A 22,927-nucleotide genomic window follows, 5' to 3' on the forward strand; every position below is an offset into this window, starting at 1 on the left:
AAAATTCAAACTTTCTAGATCCTAAAATGTCGCATCGAAAACCTTAGCACAGCATTCACCATGAAAACCAGTGCCAAGCAACAGAAAAACAAATTGAAACAAACTTGCCTTAAAGCCTTACGAAGAAATACTAAACGGCATCGTATGAGAAACAACATAATAGAAGACTAAGTAAAACGACACACTTCTGCAACGCTTCATTAACAAAACTTTAGTAAAGTAGAAAACGACTCCTGCTTGCTGCGTTTTGATGCCAACGGCTACTTCACAACTTCAAGTTATCGTTGCATCGTGCCATCTGATTTTCTCCTCTTCAACAACCAATTCAGCTTTTCATCAACCAAATAAAGATCACTTTTCTAACAAAGGATTGTTGTTGCAACATCTCCTTGTATCATTTATTTCTACTATGAATGAGGCAGTTGCCAAAATCCCAACAAGTATTATTAGCAAGAACCCAAAGTTTTGAGCAGCTGTGTTAATATCAGACAATAAATATTCTGCTTGTCTCATTGCTTATTGCATATATTCCAAACAACGATTGATCTTTCCTGATCCATATACATATAGTATTACTTATCTGACTTTTGTTCTTGTATCTCTCATCTTATTAATAAAAAGCTTGGGTTACTATCCACTTCAAATGATTCATAGATGGTTAACAATTTGTTTTACGGAAATGAAGGTTCCCACTACACCTATAAAAGACCCAGCCACCAAAATGGTAACAATTATTATCAACTCAAACCTAAATTTTTGAGCAGTTTTGTTAGTTTTAAGGTAGCACAGGCATGGCAGTAATATCGAGGAGGTGACACTCAAGAACGATCCGATGAATGCCATAATATAGCCGAAAAATGGGACGGTTAAGGCAACAATGACAGTGCTGATCACAAGAGCTGTTCTAATGATGATGCTTAGAGATCTGCTATTGCTGAAGATTGATTTTTCTTCAATGGCTGTAGTAATTGGAGCAATTATGATAGCATATTTTGTGAGGGGATTGATTAGAGTTGTATAGATTGCTATTTTTGTACTGATCTTTTTGATAGGGAGGTTTAATGTCACTTGAGACTTCAAATGTTCTCCATACATCAGGTAGCCTAGAACAGCCATTGATCCATAGTTGATGGTGCTTGTGATGAAGCAGACAAGTAAAACCTGCAACAAGAGAAAACACAACATGAAAGATAAGATGATGTTAATACAGAACAAGATCTTGCGTAGTTCATACTGATAGAATCCAGGACAGATTTTGCAGGAAATAATCTCTTCCCCTTGCATCTCCAAGTAGGAAGTCCGGAATATTGGTTCTTACCTTGGAGAACCGGCTTCTGTCTTTCATTGAGCTGCATAATGTGGGGAAAACTGAATGCCCACAATAACAGAAGGTAAACATGCTTATAGCAGTAGGCATTCCTCTCCAATTCAAAAGTACATTGCTTTCATGGAACCCCACTCCGTCCACTGCTCCAACCCAAAAGATGCAAACAACAAGGATAAAAGAAGCCAAAACCCCACCTGCAGAAACATAGGCAAGCATACCCAAACTCTTCAACCATGTAGTTGGCAGAACCACGAGGGAAGTCAGTAGAACAAAGGCTCGCCTTCCTTCAATTTTCAGCCCGGCAACTCTGAACCCCGTGTTTGGAAACAGCTTGTCTAGATTGTCACCTTCTAATATCAGAAACTCAACTGCAACCAGGTACAGCTCAAGACACATGAACAGCGATACAATTGCTCTCCCTTTGTATCCAAAAGCATGCTCACCTATATCCGGATAGGTTTTGATGAGGGGATTCAAATCCATGCAGCGTCGAAGAAGCAGTCCAGTGTACCAACAGATAACAGCCACCAGAAAAAAAGGCAATAAGCTTAACCATCCACCTTGAGCAAGTGCATAAGGAATTGACAGTATTCCTACGCCTGAGAGACAGAGTAATGAGCTTGACCATTACAGTATTTCTAAATATTGACCAACGAAAATGGAAGTAAAGGATTCATGCGGTAGACATAATTATTGGGAATATGTCTTTATTTGATGAAGCTGTTCTATCACTTCCTAGATTCCTATTCGAAAGATGGTAATTCAACTTCTTTGGTTTCTTCATATACTGTAAAGAAACAGAAATTAAGCTTGTTTAATCAAGATCATGTATAAATTTTCTTACAACATGAGGAAGAGAATAGTAGCATAAATACATGAACACAGCACTTCTGTGAAGACCTGGAAAGGTTGTGACAAATGACCCTGGCCCTTAGGAGCTAATATAGGAATGGGGAACCTGATAGCTGGACCTAAGTATCCAGGTAAACTGGTATAGTTTAGTGTGCCTTTGAATGCTTGCTTTTCTGCAATTTACCCTATGAATTTATCCTGCGCATTTAATATCAGAGGAAGAGAGAAACCTGATAAGGCATTGAGCCCATTGAAACAAGTTCTAAGGAAGCTTGTGCCTCTGCCTTGTTGCTGTGGCTGTGGAAGCTCATTTTGGCTCTCTAATTTCTCAGCTTTCGAGATGTCCATCTTGTGCCACTCATGAACCCACAATGTTGGATATATATACAAGAGGAATAGGCCGATGTTTGTTGTTTTGATGTTGACAAGTATACACCTCCATTATTGTCTTCTATTAGAATAAATTGCTTGGTTTGTGGGAGGAGTAAGCGAAGATAGTAGATGCCCATTCAACTTTAACAGGAAAAAGCATCAGGAATGGGGGCTAATATCCTTGGCATAGGGTGATAATTACTATTCAGCTTTCAAAAGGAAAACCCACTCACATGCTACATTTAATGTTTGATATATCTTATTTCCTTTTCTTTGAGGGTTGTTGTTGTTGGAGGAGGAGATAAGGCCTTTCCTTTTTGACTCATGCAACTTTCATGCATCCCAACCTATATGTTGAAAAGATTAGTCCTTAATGGTAACCTCTATCTGCTGTTCCATTAAATGAATCAGCTGTTTATAGAACTTAAACATTTCTCCATCAGCAAATTTTAGCTATAATTGGGTGCTTCACACATGAAGTTATAGTGCAGAAGGGATATACATTTTTGTTGCAGTCTTTCCAAGATTATGTGGTAGAATCTGAATCTATCAGAGAATTAAGTTGGGAGGACACTGCAGGAAGACTAGTCCTTATCATCATTATTTAATTCCTACCGGAATAATGTTTTCTCTTGGTGAATGCTCAAAGATGATTAAGCTATTTCAGCATCAAGCACTAAAATTTAGCCCTCCCAGTAACTGTCATGCAAGTTTTTTGGACTACCTTACTCCTGGAAAGAATGATTCTGAAAAAAGTATCTGAAATGAGTTACCAGGAAAAGCATGTACTTCAAAGGGATGGAATATACCAGAAAAATATTTGAATTCAATGCAAAGCATTTTATTGACTTTAAATCACAATTTTGATGACAGAAAACAAAGATGACAACAACAACTCTAGCTTTATGGATTGAATCAGGATAACATAAAAGCCCGATGAAGGTTTAGGATATCTTGTGCAGTGAATGCAGGCTGCAAATATGCCTGCTCCAAATGAACCCTTTGGGTCAGGGATATCGCAGTCAAAAGCTTCATTAAGATGATTTACTGACAAGGTTGAATCAAACCTTTTCCCAAGTCTTTCATCTTCTGATATTTTGCAGAGGGGAAAGAAAGGAAAAGATCACACAATCCACTCTTATCATTCAACTACAGTGAACAACCTGACAAGGTAAAACGGTGTGATCCAATATTCTTATCTTTATGGTGACATAACTACTATGCCAAAAACAATCCTACATCAGTCTTTTGTGATGTGAAGGTCAAAAAACTATCCTTCCTCTTTTTCCATTGCTGATAAGATCATAACATAATTATTTTGCCAGCTTTTAAAAAAGGGCAAATAAATTGGAAAAAAAGTTAAGTGTATTCTTTGTGGATTAGGTGCTTTATCTGATTGCTGAATTGTTGAAAACTTTGAAGAATGGCAGTATCTCAAGCAACCAAAAAAGGCAGAATAAATTAAAAAAGAGAGAGAGAGAGAGAGAGAGAAAGCAAGCTTTGGTATTCTAACAGGAAGGACGATTGTGTTTTCTTTTGTATTAATTTTGCTTGGTGGAAAGGGATATTAAACATAAAAGTTCATCTACAAAGTAAAGAGGGCTTGACAATGCTTGTCTCCTAAGACCAGTAGAAGTACTTTTTGATACTTTACCCTATTGTGTGTAGCAAAGATCCATTAACAAATTTTAATGCACAAATCATAATCTGTATAAAGGAAAGTAAACAAAGATTCACTACAATCTTTTTTTTTTTTGTATTTTCCTTTCGAAGATGACCCACTCGTCAATTATTATTGAAATTTTAAAACATGTATCTAATTTAAAACCAAACCAATTATCAATAGAAAGGGAAATTTTTGTTTATATTTATATGTTCATATATCCGCAACACAAACCTATCATATGCCATGAATCAATAAAGGAGATCCAGTCAACCAATAAGAGTAACGCCCGCTTTGATACCATGTTAAATTTTATGATAGAGATGTCTTGTTTATCTATATATATCTAAAATACTTGTAACTAAGATAATCTTAATTTATTAGATATGATTTTTCTTTCGTTTTGACAAACGGTGCTATAAAAATTATCTTCGAGCTGAACCGTGTTGCACAGGGAAGATCACTTTAGATTGAGGGCAGTAAAGAAAGCCGCACATGCATGGTTTTCACCTTTGTTGTCCACTAGGGTCAATGGTAAAGTCAACCCTGGTCGTCCCTTGAATTTCACTCCATATATTGTGGCCACAAGGTTCATTCCCAGAAGAGTGGATTGTGGCCCAAAAGTCTCCCACATGCAATCGTTTTTCATTTTATTATCAGAGGAACTTCAGTTGCATGCGTAGGTTTCAGGTGTTGGAGCAACACCCAGGTATCCAATAGATCATTCAAAACATTTGAAATGGATTAATGGGGTGTTCAACCAAATTAAAAGTTGAAATCATCTGATTTGAGCAATATCTTGACAAGGATTCATATACCTTTTCCTTTTCATCATCCTTTAAAACAAAATTTGCCTGGATATAAAATATCAGATGGACCCTTCGTCTTAACCGTTGTGATCAGAGGGTTAACACTGCTTTCTTTTCAGTCTTTGACTCCTTTATATATACATGAATACCCTCTCCTTTATGAATGAAATCTTATCTTTCAAAAAAATATATATATCAGATGGACCCAACATGTTACAAAAAACTATGATATAAAAACAATGATGTTGCTTCACTGAAGTAAAGAAAGCCAATGGAGAAACAGGATACCGGACATGGAGAAACATGGAAATGATACCACAACTTATGGCGCAGAATTGCACTAATCATAAAGTGAAAACAATCATAACATGAGCTGACAAATCCTTTTACATCAGCAACAAACTTTAAACAGACAAAAAAAAGTGATAGAAGTACTTGGAATTTGGAAAGAGATAAGCTTAGAACATCAGTATTTCTGCAACAAGAGCATTGTAATGATCTCAAGCACTTTTTCCTAGGCTTTTGTTTAGAAACCTGAATGTAAGAAAAGCATCTACAATTATTATCATAGTTGAGTATTCTTCAGCAGTAGGAGATCCAGATCAGGTTGCTCTCTGTAAGGGTAAATGGGTGGTTTCCAGGAACAATTACACAAGACAAGTTAGTGATACACAGATGATTTTACCAAATTTCTCGCTTCGAATATCAATCAAAAGCAAAAGCCTTATTATGTACTAAAGTTTTGAATCCTTACTGTTATTATCCAGATATACCAATAGAGTTCTAGTTCAATTTCAAGGACTCTCTTCCATCTGGTCTGAGCATTGACTTCACATCTCCATCTTGAATAATCAAACACTATTTCACCTAGCAGGATTTTCAGGCTGCATACAAAGAAACACTTCTTGACATTTGATATGTTGAAAAAGCAGATGAATGAACTTTCCATGTGGTAGGTAAGGAGTTGAATCAATATTTTCTCACCACCTGTTTTCCACTCTACTAGACCGAGCGTTTGTGTAAATCTAGTCATCCCTACATTACATGACTCCAAATATTAATGCCTCAGAGCATTTTATCATGGCCTGTGGCCAGCATTCCTTAGACTTCAATTGTTGGAAATTTTCTATTTTGATTCTAATACATAGTTTAAAATTTGATTTTGAAACATATATGGCAGGTAAAATGATATGTCCTGAGTTCCATCATAGCGCATGAATGTAATCTAAAATGTTGGAAAAATCTAATCATCCACCAAATATAGTGATAAAGAAGATCGTGCTTGTCATGGTACCTCATAAATATCAGTTTCTTTGTAAATTTTTGTACATGATGGTTGGATAACAGAGAGAACCTGGCATCAGACCTTGGTACAATTCTTACAAGGGCCTGGAAAGAGTATTATTGAACTTGTTTACCACATTTTGATTTTAGCTTGAGCTCAAATTACTCATTCTTGAGCAAATATAAATCCACCACTTCTAAAGCCTATCAAATATGTGATGTTTATATGTTGGTATCTCTGCCTGATCAATTATCTTGTATACATAACATGGATCAGAAGCAAACAACCACCGCAACCAGGTAGAGGCACCACCTTCCGAAGAAGCTGTTTTCTATGAGCTCAAAGCCTTATCAGGTTCCTTTCTCCCTCTGATATTGAACGTGCAGTGTAAATGGGTAATGTAACTGAAGAATGGTTGGCACCTTAAAGCAGCCTATTCTATAGCACTTCGAGCCAAAACTAGGAGGGAAGCGAGTAGAAACGAGGGCTTGATCTACTCCATTTTTTTCAGCTGCAACTTCGAATCGCATGTTTTGAAACAGCTTGTCCAATCGTCAGTAGGTTTGCCCAACATGGGTTCGCAGTTTCCGATTGGAATTGGCGGGAAGCAAGCCTTTGTTCTACTGGCTTCCTTCAAAATCGACTTGCAATGGAACTTCTAGTTTCTGTTGCCTTTTCAGAGGGAGAGAGTTGTTGGGTGTGTGTCTTTTCACTTGCACCACACACTCGATCGTCGAAAAACCGCTCTGAGAAATACAATGCAACTAAGTGCGGAAACTTGTCACACTGAATAAATGTTGTTCGGAAATACAATGCGAAATAGGGAACACAAAGTGGGCCCGCACAAATCCCGAAATATCGGCTCTGACAGGAATGCGCCCGCCACCACCTCTGTGGCTCCAGATGCGTGCTCGATGCTCCTGTGATCGCGTACGTGCAATCCGCGATCACTTCCGACTTCCTGACGGCCCGAAATGCGCCTCGGAAGTCCGCTGCCCGTATCTCCAAAACCGTGCGTCGGATGACGAAACCGACGTCGCCGTTGGAACCGCAGCGCGTCAAAACCCCCGGGGTAGCATCCCCGTCGAAATCCGGGTCGGTCGCCGGAGGTTGCCGGAATCCGGTCACCGGTCGTCTTCTCCGGGAACTGGTTTCGGTCAAACTCGACCAAAACCAACGCGACCAGAACTGATGCGTTAGCCTCCTCCTTGCGGTGCTCTCCGCGCCAATCGTCGCTTGAAATACCTCCCGGATCGGTGAAACCGAGCTCTCCAAGTTTCGGTCGCCGGAATCCCGCCGTCCGGCAACACCACTGCCCAAGACCGGGCTCTCCAAGCTCGCCTCAACACGCCGTGCAAGGATCCGCAGGCTGTGAGAATCACCTCCCTCACCGGAGAGAGATCCGAGCCCTCCAAAGGTAGCCCTCTCCTCTCTCTCTCTTCTTGTTTCGATTTGCACCCGAGAGCTCCACACCACGAACGCACGGACCCCTCACCAAAGTCAAAAAAAATGGTGGGTTACGGTGCTCATAAAATAACAATCTCCACCTCGCACCGTGACCTCCACATCATGTCGAGCTTCATCCAAGTCCATCTGCATCTTCCGCACAAACTCCGCATTCCTCAAAACCTGGAGCGTCGCCAAATGTCGCTCCAACCGATCCGATGACAACGCCTTCATCAAGGCATCTGCCGGATTCTCTGCCGTGTGAATCTTCTGGAGATCCACCGCACCACTTGCAACCAATCCTCGTCCAGTGGTAGCGAATGTCAATGTGTTTCGTCCTCGGATGAAACACGTTATCCTTCGCTAGTGCCAATGCTGACGGCTGTCGGTGAGAAGTACCGTCGATGCCCGCGTCCGTGCATCGAAATCTCGAAACAATCCCTGAAGCCAAATGGCTTCCTTCCAGCCTCCGTGATCGCCATGTACTCCGCCTCTGTGGTAGATAGAGTCGTCACCGACTGCAAGACTGATCTCCATGAATCGGTCCGCCTCCCGTCGTGAATATAAAGCCCGTCGTGGACTTCCTCTCGTCTCTATCGCCCGCATAGTCGGAATCCACGTACCCGATCAACTCCACTGGACGCCTCCAAATCGTATACCATAGTCCGATGTGCCTCGTAGATATCGGAGTATCCACAAGACCGCCCTCCAGTGCTCCATGCCAGGGTTCTGTGCGAACCTGCTCACAACACCGACTGCATGGGCTATGTCAGGTCGTGTGCACACCACGCATACATGAGAGATCCCACGGCACTCTGATATGGTATGCACTCATCCCTCGATCTCCTCCTCCACTGTCGGCGAATCTGCCAATGACAGTCTGAAGTGACTCCCCATCGGTGTCGCCACGATCCGACTGTCGTCCATCCTGAACCTCCCAAGACCCCCTCGATGTAATCTGACGGGGGAGGAAGAGTGTGTGAGATCGTCTATCCCTGCTCACCGCCATGCCAAGGATCCGAGAAGCTGGTCCCAATCCTTCATCCTGAAGGCGCTCCCAGTTCCGCCTTTGACTGCTCAATGTCATGCATCCTCTCTCCAGCTATGAGGATGTCGTCCACGTACAAGACTAAGAATGTTCGTCCTGTACCTCTGTCCCGCGAGTAAAGACAATGATCATGCTCGCTCCTCGCGTACCCTTGCTCCGTCATGAAGTCGTGGAACCGTCGGTTCCACTGTCGGGGAGACTGACGCAGCCCATACAATGCACGTCGAATCCTGCACACAGCCTCCGGTGCGCTCGCGTCAATGTATCCCTCGGGCTGCTGCATGTAGATCTCCTCGTCGATGTCTCCATGTAGGAACGCCGTAGTCCCATCCATCTGATATAGCTCCCAGTCCCTACATGCCACCATACTTAGGAGCATGCGTATCGTCTCATACCTCACGACTGGCGCGAAGATCTCATGGAAATCACTCCTTCGCGCTGCAAGTATCCCTTGGCGACAAGTCGCCCTTGAAGCGCACGTCGCCCATCGTTGGTCCCACCTGCGTGGAATAGCCATCTACATCCCAGCACACGACCTCCAGGTGGAAGCGCCATAAGCTCCCACGTACCGCATGCACGCTGAGACTCCATCTCCTCATCCATGGCGCGTATCCATCGGTCTCGATCCGGTCCGAATCGCCTCCATGTACGCGTCGGATCAACACCCTCCACATCGTAGAGCTCGTAGTCTCCGAATCTCTGTGGAAGTCTCGTGGCCCTGCGAGGCCTCTCCCGTGCAATGCCGCTCCGGCTCATCATGTCGTGTCGAGATGTCGGTCGGTGCACCCTGCGTATGCTGCGTGTCATCCATGGTATCATGGTAGACATCATCACCACCATCGGAATCGTCATCGGGAGCCTCCTCTGGTATCGTCGTGCGAGCTCCACCTCCAGCTGGAATCTCCACCTCGAGCTGAGAAGATCCCATCGGAGCGATAGTCTCAACTACCACAGGCTGAGGTGTCTCCTGCGTCTGCGTATCTGTCGCCTCCGTCTGACGTAGAAGTGCCTCCTCATCGAACGTGACGTCCCGACTGTCACGATCCTCCTGGACCCCGGGTCCCAACATCTGTATCCCTTCACTCCTCGAGTGAAACCAACAAAGATGCACCGCCTTGACCTTGCATCCAGCTGTCCCGCTCATCGCTCGGAGTCAGCAAAATACGGACTCCCAAATGCGCGTAGATGCATGTAATCCGGCTTTCAACCGCTCCAGAACTCCATCGGACATCTCGTATCCAATCTCCCATTCGGCGTGCGGTTCAAGAGGTAAACCGCATGGGAGACTGCCTCCGCCCAAACTGCTTCGGTAGACCCGAATGCAGTCGCATGGCTCGTGCCCTCTCCGTGATGGTGCACATGAAGCGCTCAGCCACCCCGTTCTGTTGTGGCGTCTTCGGTGTCGTAAACTCTCGCCGAATCCGCGATCTCTGCAGAACTGCACAAACTCACGGGAAGTGTACTCACCTCCGTTGTCAGATCTCATGCATCTGACACGCATTCCTGTCTCCGTCTCAACTCCGGCTAGCCACTCTCTGAAAATGGCGAAGACCTGTGACTCTCTCTCATGATGTATACCCACACGCGGCGAGAGAAGTCATCAATAAACGTCACAAAGTATCGGCCCCTCCAATAGAATGAGACGGTGTGGGCCCGTATACATCTGTGTGGATCAGCTGCAACCTCTCTGTGCTGCGATATCTTGATGTCCGGAAGCTCACACGCTGCTGCTTCCCCATCACACAGTGCTGGCACAAAGGTATCTCACAACTCCTGATACCTGGCAACAGCCTCTCTGGTGCAGCGCTCGCAATCCCTGATCACCGACATGCCCCAACCGCATGTACCAAAGGACTGCCTGGTCAACGGAATGTGTCGCAACTGACATCTCCTCCGACGGTAGAGCTTGCCATCCAAAGCATAGAGGTTGTTGACGCACAACCTCGCCCTCATCTCGTCATGGCGCCTCTACTCACGAGCATAACTCCAGCTCACCCGCGGAACCCGTAACCGTCTCTGTCGAGGGTCCCACAGAATACCAGGTTCCTGCGAAGCGTCGAAACAAAATATATGTCCCTGATGATCCTGATGGCACCATCGTGTAACCGAAATCTGGCACTTCATCCCTCAATAGCACACTGAGTACCGTCACCGAGCGAAACCGTACCTGATCGACTGGATGAAATCAATGAAAACACTCCTTACAAGGTATAGTGCTTCGTACATGCAGAGTCCATAATCCAGTCATCACTGCCTGCCACCTCGCCAATGGTCAGCGCCTCCTCTCTGACCTGAATATGTGTGGTGGCATGTCCCTCTGCATCACTAACATCCGACTCCGACACATCTGACCGGCCACTGCGCTTCGGACAATGTCTCCTGATGTGTCCCTGCTCCCGCATCGGTAGCATGTATATCGTAGGGGAAGTCTTCCCCTTCCCCTTGCTCGCTCTCGGCTACCATCTCTGCGTCCGCGATCTCCACGTCCACGATCGCCGCGCCCTCGTCTCCGTTGGCCTCTCCCCTGGCCAGTTGTCGACGTACTAGTGTAGTACGCGTCCGACTGCTCATGCTTCAAGCGACCCCAAGTCTCCTGGTCGCGAAGCGCAGTCATAATCTCCTCATACTGCAACGACTCTTTCCCCTGGATAAGAGTTGTCACCAAATGATCGTATGAGTCCGGTAGCGAGCCACAAAGCACCATAGATCGGTCATCATCTCCTGGCTTGACGCCAATCTTCCCCAAATCACCGAGAATCTGGTTGAAGTTGGCGATGTGTGTGCGCAAGTCTCCTCCCTCACGCATCCGCATACCGTAATACTTCCGCATCAACATCAGTTTGTTGGTGATCGTCTTCCCCATGTAGAGTTGCTCCAGCTTCTCCCAAAGTGTCTTCGCTGTGGTGAGCGAAGCCACATCGTACACAACCTCGTCCGCAAGAGATGAACGGATGATGCCCATAGCCGCGGCATCAAGATCCGTCCAATCAGCCTGATCCATCGTAGCTGGTTTCGCCTGAAAGCACCGCGCTCACCCGAGCTTTCGCAAGCTCGTCCCGGATCCTCAACTGCCATAGAGTGAAGTTGCCTCTGCCGTTGAACCGTTCCACACGGTCCTCCACAGAACTCCGGAAGCCATGCTCTACCAATCCACTCTGAGCGTCAACTGAAGGCTCTGATACACCTTTGTTGGGTGTGTCTTTTCACTTGCACCACACACTCGATCGTCGAAAACGCTCTGAGAAATACATGCAACTAAGTGCGGAAACTTGTCACACTGATAAATGTTGTTCGGGAAATACAATGCGAAATAGTGAACACAAAGTGGGCCCGCAAAAATCCCGAAATATCGGCTCTGACGGAATGCGCCCCCACCACCCGTCTGTGCTCCAGATGCGTGCTCGATGCTCCTGTATCGCGTACGTGCAATCCGCGATCACTTCCGACTTCCTGACGGCCCGAAATGCGCCTCGGAAGTCCGCTGTCCCGTATCTCCAAAACCGTGCGTCGGATGACGAAACCGACGTCGCCGTTGGAACCGCAGCGCGTCAAAACCCCCGGGTAGCATCCCCGTCGAAATCCGGGTCGGTCGCCGGAGGTTGCCGGAATCCGGTCACCGGTCGTCTTCTCCGGGAACTGGTTTCGGTCAAACTCGACCAAAACCAACGCGACCAGAACTGATGCGTTAGCCTCCTCCTTGCGGTGCTCTCCGCGCCAACCGTCGCTTGAAATACCTCCCGGATCGGTGAAACCGAGCTCTCCAAGTTTCGGTCGTCGAGATCCCGCCGTCCGGCAACACCACTGCCCAAGACCGGGCTCCCCAAGCTCGCCTCAACACGCCGTGCAAGGATCCGCAGCTGTGAGAATCACCTCCCTCACCGGAGAGAGATCCGAGCCCTCCAAAGGTAGCCCTCTCCTCTTCTCTCCTCTTTGTTTCGATTTGCACCCGAGAGCTCCACACCAAGCAAATGCACGGACCCCTCACCAAAGTCAAAAAAAAATATGGGGTTACGGTGCGTCATAAAATAACAAGAGGAACCTGACAAGGCATCGAGCCCCATTGAAGCAGCTTCCTAGGAAGCTGATGCCCCTGCCTCTTTACTGTTTCTCTGCTTTGGAAACAGTTCATTTTGTGCCACTATTGAACCCAAAACATAAAATCAATCGACGGAGGCAGCACGGGGACGAGGATTCACGTGTTTGGGTACAGAGTCGAAGGTAAAACTAAAAACCCGGTTTTCGATTTTAAAGAAGGATGGAGAGCATGAGCGTGCACCGGGATTTTCGGCGTACGCGGAGGACACAGAAGGAGCTGCGGATTCGTTGAAAGAGCTTTTGGAGTTTGGGAGGAGGAAGGTTCCGAGAAAACTGTGGGGAGAGACGGGGCTTGTTCCTTGCTTTGCTGCACACAATTCGAAATGACAGTCAAAGAAAGGCAATATTTTCAAAATGTTTCACAAAAGAAGAAGATCGTGGTGTTCGAATCTCAGAAAGAAAAGTTGATTGAGGCTGCCCCAGAAGCGCTGCTTGTGCAGGGAGGTTGGAGGCAGAAACAATGAAATGCAACTGCACATCAATGGGATGCTGCAGTTCGTGCAAATGGTAGCCAAACGGCTGAGCTTTCTCCTCAAGGGTGGGTAGGAAGACAAGCTGAAGATGAAAGAGTTCCTCGTATTGAAGAAAGATTATTGGTTGAGGGAGGCAATAATCGTCTGTTGATCCTTGCGAACTCTGCTGAATTAATGTCAGAATCTGAGGATAGTTTACGTAGAGTACATGTAAATCATCAAGGCTATGAAGGCTAGTACCTTAAAAATGGAAATTTTCTGGTTAGTTTCAATTTTATCAGGTATATGACTCATGTTATGTCACTAATTATCCATCATCAATGTTAGATTCTACCATGGAGGCTCAACATTTGGAAGAAAATGTTAATGATGTTATGGCTACAGATAATGGTACAGCTCTCCAACAAATCATGGCTTTTGATCAAGCAAAAAAATTCATTGCTTCTGTGACATGTTTATCTAGCAACACATTTTCACAAGTTCTTCTAAAAGTATCTGCGCTTCTTCGTGTTATTTTAGATAGAATGGGAAAAAAGTTTGAAGAAGACCCAAATTGCTCATGAGAGAAACGAGAAGAAAGGATCTCATTCTGAAGGAAACTTGCCCCGGTTGAGTCAAATCCAGCGTCAAGCTTGCCTTAAAAGCCATCATTCATGCAACAGAGCATCCAAGAGGACACTTGTGGGTGCTTGCAAAGAAGTAAAACTCGCCTGACTCAAATTCGCCATCTAGCTTGATCGGCGAATCATGTGCTAGGGAAAGAGGATACTGCAGGATGTTCAGATGGCAAGTTGCCAGGAGGAATAACACGCCTGAGTCAGATTTGGCGTCAAGCTCGGTCTACAAACAATTGCTCACTGCAAGAAGGTACTGGGGAGCATATGCACAGTCATTTAGATTGCCAAATTCATGAAGGTAATTTATTAGGAGATATAGATAAAACGGACTCGGAAGGAATACATGAAATAAGTGTTTTCAATTCTTTTTCAACAATGGATGCTGCTAGGCAGAAACTGGTGCCTAGTGGTAGGCACTTAGCAATATTGAAAATTATACCGTAGGTCATCTTCTACCTTGTATCACCTTGCTCTCACAAAGTGTATCCAAAGTTTCTCCAGGCAGAGCAGGTGTATGATCAAGTTTTAGATTTCATGTTAGCTGCTTGCTTATTTTCCTGGTTCCTCTGTATTTCTATCAGATGTCCAGAAGGAAGATGCAGCTGCAGAAAAATGTGCAAAGCTAGACAGCCGCCAATCTTTTTTTTTGGGGATTTAGGAGCAAAATCTAGTTTCTCACAAGTGTGGGTTATGAGTTGGTGAAGCATGCGCTTCCTGTGAACTAGTTCCCCTCCTTGAAAATATTATTCTCAGTTTTCTATTAGACATACAGTTCACACTTGAATGAAAAATTTATGAATTATAATTTATAATATATAAATTATTTACTCCACATTAAAGGGAGACAAAAAGTATTGTTACCGAACCATTACATCAATGAGCAATTCTCTTATTTGTTTAATATAAGATTGAAACATATTGATACTTTAAAATAAAATTATACAAAAATAGTTATATCAAACACGTATTAATTTTATTTAAATTATGATAAATTTTATTTTTTTTCTTAATTTTTAATAAATTTTGATAAATAAACAACATATGAAATAAATATTTTATAAATTTTTTTCTTCTTATATTATATATCTTCTTGATAATTAAGCAGTTGAATATTTTCAATTCATTAATGAGAAAACTTCTTCTAACTCAACTTAATTCAAATTAATTTAAATATTAATAATTTAAAATCAAAATAAAATCCAAAACAATAAAAATACAAAAACCCAATCCTTCTTACTCTAAACTGCATATTCAAAATGAGTATGAATTAAAATGACTAAAATCGCAAATACTAATTTTTATGCTTATTTTAATAATTAGAAAAAAAACGAGGGCGTTTCTGCAATTAGCCCAAAAGATTAAAACGACAATTTACAATTAAAAAAAAAAGGGCGCGATCTATCCAAACCGGTAATTTGGTGTAAGATCGGACCGAACCGGAAGTGTTTCCCTGTACGTAAATAAGCTGTAGAAAGTTGAAACACAAACTCAAAAACAAAAAAAAAAAACAAAAAAATTAAGATAGGAGAGAGAGAGGGCTGAATCCTTTGAATCCAAGCTCTCTCCTTCTCCAAATCAATCCCAATTTGAAGAAAAACCCTAAAAAAATCCTGATTCTTTCTATTATTTCCCCTTTTTTTTTTCAATTTCGATTAAAATTTCAATTCTTTTCATAGAAAAAGGATTTGGGTAGTGTTTGATAATCACATGCTCCTTCCTCCCCAACAATATTTGTTGATAGGTTGATGCGACGATCGCATGCCCGAAATCGGGTTGAATCGAAATCCAAATCCAATACCAGCACACCTAAAATGGACCCAGTTAGGCTCCAAATCCGACCCAACACCCGATCCACAGCTCTGTTTTCCAGAAACCCTCGTCAAACCAAGCCAACCACATCTTTCATCGCAATCTCAATCGCCACGTTTCTTGCTTTAGTGATTTTTATTTACATTTTCCTTTTCTCCACCAAAGATTCCAAAAAGTATGGAATCATAATCGACGGCGGCAGCACGGGGACGAGGATTCATGTGTTTGGGTACAGAGTCGAAGGTAAAACTAAAAACCCGGTTTTCGATTTTAAAGAAGGGTTGGAGAGCTTGAGGGTGAACCCGGGATTGTCGGCGTACGCGGAGGACCCGGAAGGAGCTGCGGATTCGTTGAGAGAGCTTTTGGAGTTTGGGAGGAAGAAGGTTCCGAGAAAACTGTGGGGAGAGACGGAGATTAGGCTAATGGCGACGGCCGGTTTGAGATTGTTGGATGTTGAGGTGCAAGAGAGGATTTTGGAGGAGTGCAGGAAGGTGCTTAGGGTGTCTGGGTTTAAGTTTCAGGACGACTGGGCTTCAGTTATCACAGGTAATATAATGTGGATTGTTTCGAGGGAGTTTTGTGAGACAATGTTGGAAAATTTTGATGTGTTTCTGTTTGGAACATGTGAGGAATAGAAGAGTAGTAAGAGGTCTAAGTTCATATTTAGTGATAGAAAGTATTTGGATGATAAAACATGATACTATGTCGATAGACCTATGAATGCAGATTGAATTGCTCTTATAAATGAGCAATGGCTAAAGCTATGAGATTGTCAATGTTTTATGATGTTTTAATTTTGAGCACTTGACTTCTTCTGAGGCGCTTATATGATGGAAATGACAAGGCCATTTGAGTACTTGGCCATGTTTTGAGTGAATTTTGTAAACCAGTGTGGGAAAACTTTGATTTTATTTTAAAAGGGAAATGTGATAAGTGGAAGAGTAGTAAGAGTGGTTAATCTACGGTTTAGGATAATAGCTTATGGTTAATGATAGAGCTTATTGATTTAATAGAATTTCAACTTGAAAATCTCTTGTCAATAGGCCTATTAATAAATGCCAATTAAAGCTATTGTCTCTGCAATATTTTGTGATGTTCTCATTTCGGTACTTAACTTCTTCAGGCTCATAGGAGAAGTAACTAAACATATGCCAAAATGTGGCTGGAGTTTATGATTTGGTTGTCAACTTCTAACCTACTGCAAAAAGATCTTTGATTGTTTGCAAGCAATTTAGCAAAGATGGTTGAGATATGGTAGCGCAATATTTTTAATTTGCCTTCAGTTGGAGTGCTTTTGGCCTCCCCATGCTATAGTTTTGGCAGCAATTGAGAAATAGACCTCTATTGTCATTTTCTTTAGGTGAGGCCTTAAATGATGTCACATTGTAGATTTTTATGTAAGAGTGGGTGTCTGTCTTGGTCCATTTTGAACTAACGACACGTATCAGAGGGAGAACCAACAAAAATGATAGCGATAACTTCTTGGAATATTATAGATGTCGGCATTCCATCTTTTTGTCTGGTGGCTATATTAGTATATAATTTGCTATGTATCCAAAGCTTAAATAAGGATCAGCTCTTGTAGTCAATGCTGGAAATCTTACAATCCTTGTGTTTGTATTATAGTCTCTAATCGCTGATCTGCATTTTTGATGCTAAGTTTGGATGCTATTGTCTTAGGCTCTGATGAAGGGGTGTATGCTTGGGTTGTTGCAAACTATGCACTTGGTACTCTTGGAGGTAATCCTCTGCATACAACTGGGATTATTGAACTTGGCGGGGCATCTGCTCAGGTTTTTTTCATCCATAATTCTTTGCTGCTTCTTGATTCTTTAATTTGGAATATTTCTACATCGTTTTGATAGAGTTAAATTGGATTCTTCCACACCAGAATTTGAAAGTCATTCAAGCTTCTAATTATTGACACCAAGTGCGAGAGTTCCTTGAAGCTATTTCTTGTGTATTGAGAAATTACATCTCAAATTAGTTTGTAATCCACTGGAAAAATTTAGTTGTTGAGCTTATCAACTATGAAGCAGGTGGTGAGTGTGAGCCATGAACTACATTTTGTTGATATTCCTGAAAGACTACAAGTTGATGCATTTCAAGAAACAAGAATTAACATGCAAAAATTTATGGTTGGGAAAGACATCACTTACTTAAAGCAACAAAACTCTGTATTGTCAGAAAGGCGGAAAAGAAGGTTAAAAAACAAGAAGCTATAACTTATCAACTAATTTGCAAGTGCATCTGATGTCCTGGCTTGTAAACAATTTAGCATTTGTGTCCTTGGCTTGACACTCTTAAAATGTATAAGTTGAGAAGCTCATATAAGTTCATGATTAACTTCGCTGCTATACTTATATTTCAGGTAACCTTTATCCCTAGTGAGCCTATGCCTTCTGAGTTCTCTCGCTCCATCAAGTTTGGGAATTTCACTTACAATCTCTACAGCCACAGCTATCTTCATTTTGGCCAGGTAATCTTTGTATGCATTAGCTATTCTTTTACTTTTTTGCTGGTTATAGTTGCCATGCAGGTGTATTCCAAGTGTAGTCATCTTATTCCACAAACATTATGGTTTAGTTGTTTAACGAACTTTGTTGCTGATGAGATGCTTTGGTATGCTTTGCACAGCCAAAATTAAATGGACTGAGAATATATTTTTGTTTATAAATTGTGGAAGTAGATATGACTGATTAGCTGTCCTTCTGCCAAGTGTTTTTCTTCATCCTTTTAAAACAATAATGATAATTGCATATCTAACTTCTAACTAATGTCAGTATTGTTTCAATATGGTTTTGCATTGTGATTTTTGTAGTATTTCATTAGCGATTCTGTCAGGAATTCAAACTTGATCTAGGAGCTTTTATCTTTTGTCATTTTTGCAGAATGTTGCACATGAATCATTGAGGGAATCACTCATTAAACGAGATTTCAGTCCAGGTATGTTTCAATGCCTTTGCTTTCTGCCAAAGTTTTGCAGGCTTAGAAGTACTTGAAGAAGTCTTAAAAGGTACTTATAGTGCCTTGAATTCAAACTAGGAAATTCAGTCATGCTGAGGTTTTCTTTAATCATCTTTGTGAGTCTTGCATTGTTAAAGCCTGAGGAAGAGATCTAAATTTTATATGAGCACTATTTATATATTACAGTTTTGACTATTTAGGCTGGTTTTGACTGTTTAATTCTGAAAGTTGTTTTCTTTGCCTTTGGTCATTTATGGCTATTCATAATGGACATTATGGAAAAGGTTGTTAGAATTAAAGTTTTTGTATCGCTTATTTTCATAGGATCTTTGTTACTTTTGATAGAGATGGCATGGAGTTGGTTAAGTTATTATGTTTATTTTGCTCATTTTTTGTTCCTTATCTCAATGCAGCTGCTGACTCTCTTCCTAAGGGAATGTATATAGATCCTTGTACACCTAAGGGGTACTTGCCTGAGTCATCGAAACTTTCGCTAGTTTCTATGGCTGAAAAAAGTAAATATATTTCTGAACTTCAAGCTAGGGGTAACTTCTCGGAGTGCAGATCTGCTGCACTAATGCTGTTACAGAAAGAAAAAGGTTAGAACCTGTCTTAGAACCACAACATTTATTGCATTACATTGTGCCACAGGATGATAATCATTATATATTCTGAGATACAGAGAAATGTTCCTATGATCGCTGTTATTTGGGGTCAGTTTTCATGCCTAAGCTTCAAGGGAAATTTTTGGCTACAGAAAATTTCTTCTATACGTCAAAGGTATAATTATAATCTTTCTTACTGGCTTATGCATGCTTAACTTTTGCCTGTTTTTATATGCCTTACATGGATTTTTTTAGGAAAAAAAAGCACACATCCTGAACCCTCGTATTTAATGCTTGAAATATACTGAGTTTCTGTTTATGTAAGACTTCCATTTCTTTGTCTGCCTCCTGCTGTGATAGTTCTTTAGGTTGCGCCAAAGGGCCTTTCTTTCTGATCTAATGATAGCGGGGCAACATTTCTGTGGAGAGGATTGGTCAAAATTGAAGAAGAAACACCAATCACTTGATGAGGAAGATCTGTTGCGCTATTGTTTTTCTTCAGCGTATATTGTGGCCTTGCTTCATGATAGCCTTGAAATTGCTTTGGATGATGAAAGGTATGTTTCATTCTTTACCAGTTAAGTGTCCTCAAAAGCTAACAGGCTAGATTAGTTCTATTCAATGACTTAATAGGGCATTGTGGATTTCCTCCATATGAAAATATTGAATAGGTGTCTTGCATTTTGGGCAGTTTGGCAATAGATTATTCATTCTCTGAACTGAAAAATCACTAATGGGAATTTAATCTTGAACAGGATAACCTTTGCTAACCAGGTGGAAAATATACCACTAGATTGGGCATTGGGAGCTTTCATATTGCAGAGCACAACCAACTCGGATGTGCAGCAACCTGACTGGATAACTACCATTATCAGCAAAGATTCACCCACACTGCTTTCCATCATTGCAATTTCTGCAATATTGATGTTCATAGCTTGGTCTATATCAAAATGGAGGAAGCCCCAGTTGAAGACAGTGTATGATCTAGAGAAAGGGCGATATATAGTTACTCGTATAGGTAGAAGTTGATAGCATTGTCGAAAGGAGATTGAACACATCCTTATGGTTTTGCAGTCAAGGAGATGTCTTATGGTATTATCTTTATGCTTCCTTGCTTTACCGTACCCTCTTAAGACCACCATGTCAGTGGGAAATGTAAGATTGTATATCATTGAGTTTCGACGTAGGATTTAGTGTAACAATTTCATTGGGAACTAGGATAGAAGATTAAGATTCCCATTTTTGTATTTACCAGGAACCAAAACCCTTAGTTTATTATACCACATCCCCTTTCATTTTACCTATATACGACAGGATATAGTTAAGGAGTGTATCATGGATTAGTTGTGGGGGGTATTCTCAGAGCTGTACTCTCACTGCTTCATGAAATGTGTCTAAGGTGTGATCTTTAGGCTTTGTTGTTGTTTTGGTATGGAAAAAATATTGTTCATGTCTCAAATGTTTGTTCTTTATGTATCTTGCAATATTCTTCTTTGTTCATTCATTCCTTTGGTAACCAACAAATAAATCTGAAAATTTAATGTGGAGCAAAGAAGAAAAGCAAAAGAAATGGACATGGAAAAATTGCTGTTTATGGATTGGATTGATGTCTAAATCTTGACAGCTTGATTACAGTTGGACTCATTTGGTTATTGTGATAAAATCATTTGCCATATTCAATCAAAAGTTCCATCAAGGGTAGTGCTAAATCAGGTTAAAAGGTTGCAAATTTTAAAAATTAATAAAGTTTATAAAATTTAAAAATTCAACCGACGGTATATTGTATAATAATCCTAAACAAAATTCATATGTATTATCTAAAATCTATTATATTTACTAATTAGAGTATAAAAATTCAAGATTTATCGTGTATAAATTTTTATTTAAGATGGAGTAAATACAATGTAAAAGTCAACCATCTTCTCTATTTCTTAGAATCCCAAATGTACCATCCTATAGAAGTGTTTATTAAACATGAAAACAAGTTGATCTAAACCAACATAGCATCATTATTTATTGAGTCTAGATAAAGCTTTGACCATTCACTTGGATGAGAAATGGGCTATTAAATTTCTTTTTGCTTGATAGGTACTAAAACATTTTGTCCCTTGTTTCATCAATTTGCATGAAGAATTCAAAATTGCATTGATTTTTTAGTACAAATGAAAATGAAGATGCATTGATTAAAGCAGAAAAATACCATTTTTGTTGCAGGGTTTTCTTGATCGATGTTTTAATTGTATTTTTTAAGGATAATTAATATTAAAAAATATATTGTTTAATATAATAATTTTAGAAAAATATTTTTAGAACATCCATCACTTTGATTGCTTCACTTTGACCAAACCCACTTTATATATATATATATAAAATAAATGATCATCCAAAAGAGAATTCACCCAAATCCCATTTTGATTAGGCTATTGTCCTAGCCTACCTTCATAATAAGGAAAGTGACATGCATGTCTGCCCCAGATCTACAGGGTCAAATGCCCTTTTGCTATGAATACCAAACCCCTAATATATTAATTAATACAACTATTATAAGCATATATACATCTACTGTTGTAGAAAGAGGCAAAGAGAGAATAAAGGTCAATGCTTTGATGTTTAATAAATAGAATTAAGGGTAGGAAATGAAACTTGAGTTAAGAAAAAGATACCCAAAATTCAAAATTAGGAATTTGATTTGAGCCCATATATATTTAAATTGGTTACCATTCAATTATTCTATTATAAATTTTCATTTAAATACAATTTATCTTTAAAAATTCATAGTAGAAAGAGTACAACAAAAAATCCGTCTAAGTCCCAACAAATATATTTATTAGGTAATGAAAAATAAATAGCTAAAAAGCAATTAAAAATGAAAAAACAAAAAGCAAAAAAGTGTAATAATTGAGTTAATGCTTGATTCCGGGCGCCAACCGCAAACCAGACAAAGCACCGAAAGAGACGACGGGGTCAGCCAGCAAACGCGTCGATGGCAAATTCAAAATCCCGAAAATACCCTCGGAGCCGTTTGAATTGACGTCACCAATGTTTCTCGACCTTTAATCCCTAATCATATTAATTATTCGCATTTTCGTATCTTAATTTTCTATTATAAATATAAATTATTAATCTAATTTTATCGGGAATTTATTATTCGTATTATTCGTGTGTCTTAATCTTATTTTATAAATAGAATCCGATATAATTAATTAAAAGTATCAAAATTTTAAATACGATTATACATATATTTATTAATACGGAAATATTTTGAATTTTATAAAAAAAAAGTATAAAATGTCGGAGCATGGAAAATTTAGGAAGGAAAAACGCGTTGGAAGGGGAAAAGCTTAATTAGAAAATTGCTCTCCTATTTCTTCGTTTTCCTAAATCAAACACAAATCCCCCCATTTTCTCCGCTAAAAGGTAAAATTTTTTCAAGAATTTCGTTAATTTTTTTTCCTTCTCTGTTATTAGATTTCTTTTGAATTTTTTTTCTGTCCCCATTCTCTTATTTGTTCCGAAACCTCCGATCCGCTGCTGTTACTCAGCGCGATCTCGGGTTTCT

The 22,927-nt window shown here is 40.9% G+C and overlaps 3 protein-coding genes and 1 long non-coding RNA gene across 5 annotated transcripts in view; 3 read left to right on the plus strand and 1 right to left on the minus strand.

Moving 5' to 3' along the window:
* Positions 1–93: 93 nt before the first annotated feature.
* Positions 94–2,683, minus strand: LOC110428335 (amino acid transporter AVT1I-like). 2 transcript variants are annotated; one of them, XM_021444147.2, is made up of 3 exons: positions 2,410–2,683; positions 1,319–1,770; positions 94–1,161 (listed from the first exon to the last, which is right to left on the minus strand). In XM_021444147.2, exons 1-3 carry the CDS (start codon positions 2,525–2,527, stop codon positions 649–651), a joined length of 1,083 nt encoding a protein of 360 aa, XP_021299822.1. In that variant the 5' UTR covers positions 2,528–2,683; the 3' UTR covers positions 94–648. The 2 variants fall into 2 exon arrangements, with proteins under 2 accessions (XP_021299822.1, XP_021299821.1); XM_021444146.2 differs by having other exon boundaries at positions 1,319–1,926; positions 2,410–2,680.
* Positions 2,684–13,922: 11,239 nt separating this feature from the next.
* LOC110428276 (uncharacterized) lies at positions 13,923–14,750 on the plus strand. Its single transcript, XR_002446433.2, has 2 exons — positions 13,923–14,285; positions 14,569–14,750. It is a non-coding gene; the product is annotated as an uncharacterized LOC110428276 (long non-coding RNA).
* Positions 14,751–15,464: 714 nt separating this feature from the next.
* Positions 15,465–20,827, plus strand: LOC110428261 (putative apyrase 6). Its single transcript, XM_021444043.2, has 8 exons — positions 15,465–16,342; positions 17,477–17,589; positions 18,168–18,275; positions 18,688–18,742; positions 19,177–19,362; positions 19,446–19,543; positions 19,729–19,925; positions 20,124–20,827. The coding sequence occupies exons 1-8, from the start codon at positions 15,733–15,735 to the stop codon at positions 20,395–20,397; spliced, it is 1,641 nt and encodes a 546-aa protein (XP_021299718.1). The 5' UTR covers positions 15,465–15,732; the 3' UTR covers positions 20,398–20,827.
* A 1,782-nt stretch (positions 20,828–22,609) lies between these two features.
* Positions 22,610–22,927, plus strand: part of LOC110428383 (uncharacterized) — a 3,675-nt gene continuing 3,357 nt past the window's right edge. Inside the window, exon 1 of the mRNA XM_021444213.2 lies at positions 22,610–22,785. The gene's annotated coding sequence lies outside the window, so the exon portion shown is untranslated. The remainder of the gene's footprint in view (positions 22,786–22,927) is intronic.

Source organism: Theobroma umbraticum, unplaced genomic scaffold, assembly GCF_002168275.2.
Source record: "Theobroma umbraticum cultivar Fairchild unplaced genomic scaffold, ASM216827v3 scaffold_31.0, whole genome shotgun sequence".
NCBI classification, from domain to species: domain Eukaryota; kingdom Viridiplantae; phylum Streptophyta; class Magnoliopsida; order Malvales; family Malvaceae; genus Theobroma; species Theobroma umbraticum.

Excerpts from the sequence above, each read along its gene's own strand:
- LOC110428335 (XM_021444146.2), bottom strand. The coding sequence starts at position 2,527 with ATGGACATCTCGAAAGCTGAGAAATTAGAGAGCCAAAATGAGCTTCCA. Across the intron at positions 1,927-2,409 it reads TGGGCTCAATGCCTTATCAG|GCGTAGGAATACTGTCAATT; the intron begins GTTTCTCTCTTC and ends TCTGTCTCTCAG. Across the intron at positions 1,162-1,318 it reads ACAGAAGCCGGTTCTCCAAG|GTTTTACTTGTCTGCTTCAT; the intron begins GTAAGAACCAAT and ends CTCTTGTTGCAG.
- LOC110428261 (XM_021444043.2), top strand. The coding sequence starts at position 15,733 with ATGCGACGATCGCATGCCCGAAATCGGGTTGAATCGAAATCCAAATCC. Across the intron at positions 18,743-19,176 it reads TAAACGAGATTTCAGTCCAG|CTGCTGACTCTCTTCCTAAG; the intron begins GTATGTTTCAAT and ends ATCTCAATGCAG. Across the intron at positions 19,926-20,123 it reads ATTGCTTTGGATGATGAAAG|GATAACCTTTGCTAACCAGG; the intron begins GTATGTTTCATT and ends AATCTTGAACAG.